General features: G+C 30.0%; 1 protein-coding gene across 1 annotated transcript; it reads left to right on the top strand.

Annotated features, from left to right (window-relative positions):
- Window positions 1–280: 280 nt before the first annotated feature.
- Window positions 281–10,595, top strand: LOC125066945. The gene is made up of 8 exons (XM_047675278.1): window positions 281–592; window positions 1,637–4,109; window positions 4,214–4,472; window positions 4,597–4,713; window positions 5,648–5,757; window positions 5,925–6,057; window positions 6,811–7,052; window positions 10,042–10,595. Exons 1-8 carry the CDS (start codon window positions 472–474, stop codon window positions 10,115–10,117), a joined length of 3,531 nt encoding a protein of 1,176 aa, XP_047531234.1. The 5' UTR covers window positions 281–471; the 3' UTR covers window positions 10,118–10,595.
- Window positions 10,596–12,548: the final 1,953 nt, after the last annotated feature.

Below are 12,548 nucleotides of genomic sequence, written 5' to 3'. Positions count from 1 at the left end.
AAAATCTAATAGAATCTTTTATTGTTATATTTCTTTCAATTAATAATACCATAAAAAAATACGCTGTCTGAACTATAATTACATATATGATTTGTTGCTCAAAATCAAAATATATTTATATATTTTCCCTGCATATAAAATTCGGTATTATATTCGGGTTTATTTCGGTATTAAGTTACTTGTTAATGTAAATATTATATAAAAAAAAAAAAAAAATCGGAAACTGAGAAATGTTATATAGACTGGTAATACTGTCTTCACTCATTTCGGTTCCCAGTCTGTGATTTCCCTGTTTTTATATTATGATATCAATTAACAACCTTTTAAAATAAAAACAACAAGATTATGATATTCGTAATATACTAATTAGTGTTGTTTGTATTGTTTGGATCATCAATAACTATTTAGTTGAATGTGTTCATTGGTAAAAGTCAGTTAAATAGTAAATTTCATGCAGTGTACTCTAAAATCATGGAATACCAAGATCAAGACATAAATTATGATAATATTATTGAGACTCTTTTGAACACATTTGGTAATGCGTTTAGCAGAGATTGTCTGTTTGCGATTGTTGAAGATTGCGGAGGCGATCGTAAGTATAAATATATCGTGTAAAGTATACTTATTCATTCAATGCATCTTGTTTATTGATTTTCCACACATGCATGTATATATTCATGTACACAATATGTATTGCGCGCCATTATTTCCTAGAGTTTGTAGATGTCTATAGTATGCTATGTATAGTAATATTATCTAGGTACAACAAATTAAACTCTATGCTCTGTCTGTAAAAGACTGAATACCTTTGATAGGAAGGTTCATAATCCTTTAATAAAATTTTGTTCCGGATGAAGGCTGTATTGATTGATTTGGGGGTGCGTTGCATCGATTGCAAGATGACTTTCTGTTTGTTTTTTGTGTCCATGTAGTCTATACTACACTCATGGGATATAAGTTTGTGTTTTATTTAAGTTCATATGTGAAACATATGAGGTATACTTATCTTTTATTAAGTTTTTTGTGATAAATAATGACATTATTCTAATTTTGTGTTTTTAATTGTCTATTCTCTGCAGAATTATTTTGTAGTTGTATAGCCAGGATTAAAAGAATAATTAAAAAAATGAACTTTCCTTTTTTTCATTACCATTCATGTGAAAAATAGAAACATTGGAGTCAATTAGGGACAAATACCAGTACGGCGAACACTAATTGTATAATTGAATATACAAACTGAATATCTATTAATTTATTGTATCTATTATAGAATGTTATGGTGTATTAAAATCATTAATTATTGAATATTTAATATGTTCCTAAGTAGTATTCATACATTATAATATTTATATTTATTCATATAATTCAAGTAGACTCCTGTAATTCTGTGCAATACTTTCATTATTATTAGATAAATATTTGTAATTATTGGTTGTTGTTGTATACTTCACTTTCCCTAAAATAATTATTTAAAACAATGGCCTATCCCTTTTTTTATTCCCTTGAAAATATATTTTTTATTTCTTAACTTTTTATTTTATTAACTATTTTTAATATTAAATTTCAGATAACCAATATAACCATGAAACAATTAAAATAAAATAACTTCAATAAAAATAATTTTATTTTTCAACAGTTGAACAGTCTGCAAATGCTATTATAAATATGATGGATTGTAATTTGGAGTCACCGAGTTGGACAGACACAAAAGAACATGTTTTAACAGAAAATGTTTGTGCAAATCAAATTAACACAAGACAACAAAATGTTAATTCATACAACATGGGTTGTGAAAATATACCCAAGACTCCAAGTACAAATTCTACAGTGGATATTCCAAAAGAAACAAATTGTGTGACCTCCTATGCTGGTGCATCAAGAAAACAATGCCAACAAGTTCAGCCTAATCAGCCAGCCCAATTTTCGCAACGAGATCCAAAAAGAAAAATTACAACTTCTCAAAATTTTTGGACAGACCAGTTGAAACAAATTTTATCATACCACAAAGACGGTGTACGTGTTTTGATTATTATGCGTGGATTATCAGGTAGTGGAAAGACATACCTTGCAAAGAAACTTATTGATGCTATTTATCCGGTGCAGAGTGAACGAAACTATTCCACTCACATTTTCAGTACAGATAATTATTTTATGCAGAATAATTTGTATGTGTTTGACAAAAGCAGGCTTTCAGAATTTCATGAACGAAACGAAAGAATGGCAAGAAATAGTATGGTTAAAGGAGTCAGTCCAGTAATTATTGATAATACTAATGTGGAACTCTGGGAAATGAAACCTTATGTATATGAAGGCATTAAGAATGGTTATATAGTTGAAGTAGTTGAACCAAATACACCCTGGGCAAGAAATCCAAAGCAACTTCAGAGACATACACTTCATAATGTTCCAATTCATACTATCCAAAGAAAACTTGACACCTACCAAAATGGTGTGACTGGTGCCTTTTTAATAAGATATTTTGGATACCATTACGAATCTACTATGAGACCTCCCGTTTTAAGACTTGTACCTCCTATTGTTCGAGAAATCGAAACAACTGTTCCTCTTGAAAATGATAAAAATATCCCTACAAAAAATATGGACAATAAAAGCCAGGAATCTGATCAAATTTCAGATAATCAAGATGTTACTGGACAACCTTCTTCTTCTAAAATGTCTGATGAAAACTTGTTTAAGGAATTAAATTTACAAACTAGTGAGATTAAAGACGCAAAAAATTCATTGGAAAATACGAATTTGACTGAAATGAAAATATCGCTAGAAGAAATAGAAAAAATAGAAGAAGAATGGGAGAATGGAGAAGACTGGAACGACAACTCAAATAATATAGTAAAAGAAAGCGAATGTCTTCAATCGGCTGAAGCGAGACCTCAAAGAAAAGAGTTACCAAAATCATCGAAAAATGAACAATTGTTAGCATCGGTGGGAGAATGTCAGGATTGGAGTAAAATTTCGATGTTTTTACCATCTTGGGGTGAAAGTAGCCGTTTACCAGAAGTGACAAAAGTAATTGTAGAGAAAAAGTCAAGTTCCACGTGCATTGAATTAGGCGATACTGAAATTTCAGTTTTAAAAAATCCTCTCAAAATAATAACAGCCACATCGAGAGATATCAATGAATCTTACGTGGAATTGAAAAACACTAAGATTCCTGATAAATGGATGCTAGATAAAAGCACTTCTACCACTAATAATCAAATATTAAATGATATGCCACGGTGCGGAAATGAAGAGAAACATTTTAATTTGTTTCGGAAATTGTTTAAGAATATTCCAAGATCCGATTTAAGACATATTTTTGATAATTGTAACGGTGATGTTAATTGGGCAGTCGATATTGTTCTTGATGGTGTGGATAATCAAAAATTAGGTACACGCGATACAAACGAAGTTTCTGACACAGAAGTAGAAGAAGAAAATGAAGATCTCTGCACATGTTTAGCCGCATACGATATTTTACCCGATCAGAATGAGTCCTCATCACCAATTGAACCAGAGCCAAATGTAGTTCAGACTTTGTCACCTGTTAATACAAAAAAAGGTAAAAGAGAAATTGCAATGTCAGAGGCATCTATACAATTGAAACGACAAATAGAAGAAAACGTTGTAATACCAGACAATCATTACTCACAACATTGCTTAAAAATCAGGAAAATTCGGCGCGGTGAATGTATTACAGAGGAAAATAATGAAGAAAATGTAAGTGCTTCGGATAATACGGAGGATCTCGTTGACGAAAGTAATATTCCGGGTACATCGGGACTATCAGATGAAAATGTAAACAATGACAATAGTGTTTGTACTTCTAAAAATGATGATAGCGAAGCAAGTGACGGCGAAACGACATCTGAAGATGAACTTGATAAGATAGTAAATATCAACATCGGACATTTGTTCGTCAAACAGATAGATGCGATTTTTGGGCGGGCTGATATGCAATATCCACCTTCAGTAGAGCCTAGGATTAGTATACGTACGTCGCTCTTGAATGAGATCAACGCTTTATGGATGGAGTCCCTAATGTATCAGTTGGAACAATGTTATAAACAAACAAATTTAATGATTAAACAGGATGAAGAAACTGCGAGGTTTTATATTTGTTTTAATTTAGTGTGTCATTTATAATTTAAAAAGAAATTGCTTTTTACACATTCAATAGGTAAAATTAATGGTTTTAATTTTTACATTTTAGATTATTATTATTAAAAGAAGAGGAATTATTAAGAGACGGAAGAGAACCTGATTTCCCAGATTTTAAAGAAATTATGGACATGGATTTAGCACTTACGTTGTATTATAAAGATGTAGAAGAATGGCGTAACCGGGAACCTGCTGATTTAGCAGCCAAACTTTCAAGAGATAAGTTGTATAACTTGTTTCCGGAGATTTCCAAAGATATCTTGTCTGAGTTGCTTATGGCTCATGACAACAATTTTCAAGCAACTGTTGAGGTATTTCCTATTTATTATCTATTTAATATATAAATTGATATTTTATTAGTAAAAGCATAATTATTCAAATTTAAATAATAAAAATAATTTAAGCATATTATTTTACAATATTGTCATACTTCAGGTACTATTGATTTCAACGGGTCGGGCTAATATACTTGACGATAAAAATGGCATCAGCAAATTTGTCATGGAGAAGGAAATAGAGAGGCAAGAGAAAATTCTCGATAAAGAGAAGAAGGTAAGGACTTATTATTATAGACTTATTTTAAACGAAATATAAAAGAACTTATTACTATTTTGTTAGTCATGTATCGGATTTAATTTAATTTATTGCTTATTGGATTCAATGTTTGAAATAATTGCAGATTGTTTTGCTTTTTACCGATTTAAAGTATAAACCTGGTTTTAAATAAAAATTCAGTAGTCAAGTAAGTTAAACTACTTGTTATTGTAGTGATTAAATATAGGATAAAAAATGTTTTTTTAAGGCGACGTCATTCTATCATCTGTCAAATCTATAGGGTCATACTGTCAAGGAAAAGCGTAAGCGCCTTGAAATTCCCGGCGTTCTGGTAGTGAGAAACCTATTCGAGCGATATAGTATATTTTAATAGTTTAATTATGTGACATCATGAAGATTTATCGCTCTACTTATTCTTACCAGTATTTGAACACATTGTGTTTACGTTAACGTTCTTGTCTATCGTAGAATATATTTCGATGGTTTCGTCTATACTAGGTAATATTTTCACTCTTCGAATGATAACTATTATAACTAAAAATGCAACTTAAAAATTACAGTTATTTTTTTTATCTGTCTGCAACAGAAATGTTTTAATTTGAAGAAAAAAGAACCAATAATATTTGTTTTAACAATGTCACTTAAAAAATCAAGCATACCAAGTCAGTTTACGAACGTCTAATTAAATAGTATTGTGTTTCACGCCTCAGTATCATTAGGAGTTTTCTGCGTCCTTTATAACTATGTCTGAAGTTATCTGCGATTAAGTGTTCACGAGGGCGTTAAATCAATCGTAAAAAAGTCGATTTATTTATATTCTTAGTATCGAAGATATTGCTTAGAGACTTGCAATCTTGATGCGTGTATCCCATAACTGTTCTCCTATCATTGGTATTTCACGACCGTTTTCTAGATTCTTCTTATATTTCAGGAACTGTCAAAAGTCGAATGGCCATTGCTACCGACTCCGGAGAAGGTTGATATGGAAACGGTGCAGATGTATCGCGACCAGGCTGAAAATCATTTGTCAAGACGAAACTTGTAAGTGGTTCTCTCGTATATTTCTTGTTAATTATAATATTGTATAATTTACTTGGTAGCGGGGCTCTCAAAACTTTTTTACTGGTAACACTCAAAAAGGTAACTCCCGCATATATAATATAAGTTAGATAACGTGTCGATTTATTATCATATGATTTAATTTATAGAAACTTTCAAAAGGCTCAAGATTACATACGAAGAGGAATGACTCAAGTAGCGACCTTTTACTCAGAGTACGCGTCTTATCACACTAAGAAATATGAACAAGCCAACAGTTTGGCCGCTGCCACACTTATGCAGGTATGTGATACTAGAAAACAGTCCAGTTTTACTTGTGTTATACTATAAAGGTTTAGCTCATTTATATATTTTTTTAATTGTACATACAAACATGGTACGTACTATAAATATATTATAACTGGCTGTGTCCGCGGATTTATCCGCAATTATTTCAGTTTGTAACTGTAAGAGACTTATTGTTACTGAAATAAAATAAAATGTTATTGCTAATATATGTACATACTATATAGCCTATGTTTTAAAAATATATTATTGTATGATTTTTCCATATCAAGGTATTTTTTTTGTGCGAGGTTGGAAAAACAAAAAACTCTTTAAAATTCATATACGTAGTTCTTCACACACATAATAATTATAACTATTAACAGTAATTATATACTTACAGATCGATAGTGAAAGTAAAAATTATTACCGTTAGATTAATAAATCCAATAGATATATAGTAGGTATACCATACCAGTAGCCAAATATACAAAAATAGTATACCGGTAGTATTAATGAAAATATGTTTTTTACGCGAGCGCATAAAACTCTTTATTAAAGTCCATAACCTAACAAGGAAAATATTTTATATCCAGTATGACGCTATTAGGTTTTATACGAAATTATTTATTTTTGGCCTTTGGTTGAAGTGTTGCAACTGTGTATAGATTTCCTATATATTAAAGTATGGGCAGAATGATAGTATTTATTTGTAAACTAGCCTTGAAACTTATTAAAACGTTATTTTAACATTTTATTTTTATTTTCTAGTTGAACGCATTAAACTGCGCTGATAATGCCACGATCGACCTACATTACCTTAGAGTTGGGGAAGCAAAGGAATCCCTCGATTTATTCCTTGACACACATATTCAAAAACTGAGAGAAACGCAAGCCAGAACTGGCATTAGATCGCACACCCTGTTCTTCATAACCGGACGTGGACTGCACAGCAACGGGAAACCCCGAGTTAAGCCAGCTGTCATGAAGAGGCTTCAAGAACGAGGTTTGAGGTAAGTTTAGAATGTTTAAGATTTCTTTATAAATAAGACGAACTCTTTTAACTATTTATATTATTAATAATCATCCGAAATCTTTGCCGAAAAGTTTAAGACTCTTCTAATTTTGAAGATAGCGTGTTTGTTACTTTTCCTGACCAACTGTTTGTTTCAACACAGAAACCTTTAGGACAAGCTATTTTGACATTGAAAGTGTTTTTTTTTTATTTATTATCAATAAAACGTATATAAAACTATATAATCAGAATTTCTTCAAAATTAATTTATACATTTATTAATATCTAGATAAGCTAGCTTTTACTTGGACGTATGCCACTATGCTTTATATGCTAAATATAAACTTGTAATATAATGCTACAGCTTATATATAAAAATCTATAGCCTATTCCAATCACAGCGAGAGTAAATAGAAATAAACAACTTTGGCATTGATTCACGCGATATTATTCTTCGGTATATTGAATAATCTGTGGTATTCATTATGGATCCGTGATAAAATGGCGTTTTCAAAGTCGGTGAAATAGTTATCCTAATATATGTTAGTATATATACATATGTTAGTAAAATTAAAGTGGATTTAAGCAGTTAAGTGGAATAGTGCTGTACAAAAAAAAAAAAATCCAAAAGTGTACGACTCAAGGAGTCATGAAAAAATAAACAATTCTACTTAATGTCAAATATCAAATCTAACGAAAAAAAAACTACAAGTCTTTGGTTTATTATCAATTTAAATTAACGGCACTGAGTAAAAATGTAAGGAATGAGTGAAAAGGAAGGAGGTTACAGCGCCAACTTCAACGGGCGGTGGCGACCACTTACCATCGTATTACCAATGTCATAAAAAATATATATCTATATAAGCATCACTGTGGCATAATACAATAAAATTTCATAATTATTGGATTATTCTTTATTTATTGAGAAAGCGAACTATGCTCAAATAAGTCGCAGGTAATTTTTGAAAAAAATTCTAGTCGATAATCGAAACTCGTTTTTGAAAAAACAACCGACCTGTAATTTTTTATTATATTTTATCATGTTATTATCCAATATAAACCAATGAACACAATTTATCAGAATTTAATCATATCAGAATTTAATTATATGACATGGATGATATTAATTCTTTTGACTCTATATCACGACTCATAGCTTTATTTATTTATATAATATTATGATAAGTAACCGTGTGAAACAGCAGCTTATTGAGTCGTTATCAACAGCTGATTTTTATCATATGATAACAATATTATTTATTCAAGTAGCCTCTTTTACACATTCACATCAGATAAATTAATTTAATATTATTTACAACTGTTTTTTTTTGTAGGGAATTATTGTATTTTAAATATTATTATTGTAAGCTTCAAATCGTTCAGTGCAGCATTGATTTAAATATTATATTTACCTATTTCTGGTCCAAGAAATAGGTAAATATTTACCTATTACCTATTAGCACCTAATATACCTATAGCACCGGCTTGAAAAAATAAATTAACCTGAGAAAAGTCGGCAAAAAATCCTCAGCGGGTTTTTTGTATTTTTAAAGGAATAGCCAGGCCATCGTGTCATTCCAAACGTGTGATAATCCATGAACTTACTAATTTTATGTATTTTTAACACAATTTTTTTAAATATATTTTTTATTTAGCAATAAAGGCTAATTTGGATTTTATTTATCTATGTATGAAATTTGATTACTTAACATTTTATAAATAAACCAGTTGTGCCCTCCTATTTCGCTTACGTTAAGTTTTAATTGTATTTATACACTTTTCGATATTGAATAACGTTTATCGTTACTACTCTGCTTCTAAGAGTCGTAGCGTTATTCTATAAAGCCCTTTCCCCGTGCGCACATCTCTGTGTCCAATTAATTTTCAAGGGAATCATGCAAATTATATGCTATTTTATTGTATCATGTATAAGTTCCAGGCTACGTCTATTTTTAATATTATTAAGATATGTTCAATCGGTTAGTAATAACAAACATATACTTGTGAACTTGTAATATTAGTCGGCCCATCAGTTAGCAAGGTAGCAAAATCGGATTGATTTTTATTGGTGCTTTCGTCGATACAATGTCTAGCAGTAACAGATTATATATAAATTCTTATTTTTATAACTAATAAGTGTAATTAATATTATTAGCTGTAGCGAATATTGTTTTTTAGTTTTTGTGTAAAAATTCCATATAAAGTAGACTACAACTTAACCTTGCAGTAGCTATGAATATATTAAAAAGTTTCTAGGCGCTGTTTGCTAAACTTAAGTGTTAGTAGAGTTCTATCGATCTTTCTTTCATTACAGCTTTGCCTTGGTGATTTAAGCGACAACAACGACATATTAAATTATACATTTATTTATATATGTTACGACGATTATTAAGTCACTCTTGCATGCCACAGGGTTATACCAATGCTTTGTTACCAAATATACCTGTAAACTTATTGACGAGGTATTTAGGTATTGAAGTATTTACTGGTACATACAAACATATGTGATAATGATAAAATCAATTGAATATTTTCAAAAGTTACAATAATTGAACATGAAAATGTACATTTTCATGTTATACTAAATAAAAGAGATTATATGTTCATAAATAATAATGTAATATAAATTTTCAGTCCCCTTTTTTGAAATAATATTATATTTTAATTTCAAGTCACCTTGTCAGTCGTTTCGATTTTATAAAATATCACGAATCGCGTACAATTGTGATCGACCCTCGAGCGTATGAATATATAGTTAAAAGTCCCAACTCCCACAGCTGGGCAAAGGTCACTTTTAAGGAAAATGTTTTGGAGTTTATTCCATCATATCTTCAGTTAGTAATTGGTGTATAAATATATTGATTAAACACAATCAGTGACATTTTCATCAAATGTTGTTTAACAAATCAATCGCGAGAAATTTTTAATAAAACTAACCGTAGTACGAAAATATCAGCTTATTATATTTGGTTTTTTTTTATTTGCAGCTTTTACGAACGCAATCCCGGCTTGCTCACTGCCAAGGTCTGCGCGGACGACAAGCTATCCTACCAAATCGCTTAGGATCAGTTGAAATCGTCTAGAGACGGACGATTTCAACAAGATATTTGACAATACGAGACGCCTCCTCAAGTCCAATATTACCCGTACAATCCAGTTTATATACACTATCCCGTGTACCCATGGCCCATGTTCCCGGCCTACAAGGCGGTCTATATTGACTCGTACATGGGGCCGCGGGCGACCGTGTTTTTTTACAGACATTTTATATATTTAGGGTAGTGTGGATGTTCAAATTATACTGTGGATTTAAGGTAACGTCCAAAGAACGAAGAAGTCCTTCCAAAAACTTATCTACGCCAATTGTGCGGGTTACGTTTGGTGACGCGTTCAAATTCTGCTGTTACGGAACTATTGATGTGACTTTAGTTATAATTTCAAGTCTAAGTGTTGCTAGGAGTTAGTCTATAAGGATCTTCATGTGAATTTCATTTGTTTTTTATTAAGTTTAATTGAATTCGATTTAAAATTGTTAATTTCTTTATAAGATTATATATAAGGAAACCTTAAAATGTTTTGTTGAATCGCTACTATTTTTCTTATTTTGTTATATAATGTTTTATGAATAGATCATTGTATATAAATACCATACCATTTATTAATAATTATTGTAAAATTTTTAACAATTTACACTTACGTTTTTCAACGTTACAAGGTGTTTTCGCCAGGATTGGAAATCTTATATTTAATCTTTAATAGGACGATGTGATTGTACACGATATGTGATTAAAAATTGTTATAAACGTTCAATATTACCCTTTACTTGAACAAAAGTAAATGGTATACGGATTTGCTATAATTAGCACAATCTATTTTTGGAAATTTATTACAATCGTCACGGACAAGGTCCTAGAGATAAACAAATCTTGAGACTGACTAAGCGAAGTTATTACGATTGATCTTCATTTTGAATAACAGAAATATTAATGTTTTAAAATTAAATTATACAAACTTAAACGCAGTATTCTTAATATAAAATGATCATTTTAGTGAACGAGTCGAAAAATTAATAACCTTGAAGATTAAAAATTTTAGAATTAAAATTAATTTAATATTTCATTCATTATAACTTAGTATTGTAAATAATAACTTAGAAATATTTTTAATGTGTAAGTTAAATAAAAAATATTCACATTTCTTATCATAGTTTGTCACAGATGCAAAATCGTAACAAGGTTAGGTACATCTGTATATAATATATGAATAATTATTTTGCTCAATTTATTTACCGGTTAAATTTGTTTAAAAAAAAAACTAATAACTATTTAACGAATTTATACGAGTAAGTAAATAACGTATGTTTTGTAAATTAACCATACATTCTACGAATTCCAACAAGAAGATATCATATCAATTGAATGTAAATGAAATGTATAATTTTTTTCAATAATTATCGTAATAATATAATAATAATAAATAATTATAAGTTAAGTTACACGATCGATTCAATATATCTAATGTTTTCGTATACGCACAGCAATACATACAAACGTTGAACTTGCCAACTAGAAGTTGATTTAAGCTTTATGTATATAGACAAAAACTAACTAAAAAATCTCGCTAGATTCTCGCACAAAGATGGCGTTAAATATATCAACCAATGAGATCATAAAGTCTTGAACGTATAGAACACGAACATCAACCAATAATAATGTTTCAATGTAAGTTTTGACGTGAGAAATTTCAACCAATGAAATTGCTCTAATGTAAGTGTGAAGCGATTCTATTGGTGGAGTAGTACTAAAATTTGTTTACAGCGCAGTTGGTTTGTTTTAACATTCGTTTTCAGAATTTCTAGGCTCCCATTAGCCAGGGACTTCAGGTTCGTAGCACTGGGTTCACGGTGAAACGGAAGTATCGAACTGCAGTGCATGTCTAATGCCTTTTAGAATGGTCATTAAAAATGTACAAGTCCAATTTCGTTTTGTTGTATAGGGCAAGTTTCTATTTTGTTAATTTCATTGATTCGCGTTTAAACCTTAATGACTTTTAGTATGTAATTAAAACAGGGTCTTAATTTACTTATCAGGAAGTTTGAAGTTAATTTTAGCTTCACGTACTTTGCCACTTGCATACGCTCAATTAAAACACGGTTTTGTCTAATTTACGTCATATATTTATGTATAATAAATAGACAAATATCTCAAATACATTTTCAATTTAATTGATACTTTGAGAAACATAAGTACAAAGTTTCGCATACAAACTACAGTACACGCTTACAATAATTTATGAAAATTATATTTTCGGTCATATACCCACTGTAGAGAATATTAATTATTTTTATTTACAATTAACATACCTCAAATAATATCAGCCTTTAAACTTACGTCCTTATCCTGTAAATAGATTCTATAATAAGTGATATTTTAGGTTCTATATTCAAATAAATTCACATTTTTTCTATTTCTTATATAAGTTTAGCAGATAAAAA

This window comes from Vanessa atalanta, chromosome 10 (genome assembly GCF_905147765.1).
Source record: "Vanessa atalanta chromosome 10, ilVanAtal1.2, whole genome shotgun sequence".
NCBI classification, from domain to species: domain Eukaryota; kingdom Metazoa; phylum Arthropoda; class Insecta; order Lepidoptera; family Nymphalidae; genus Vanessa; species Vanessa atalanta.
The sequence above is the reverse complement of the archived record's forward strand: the minus strand, read 5'-3'. Positions and strand labels throughout refer to the sequence as shown.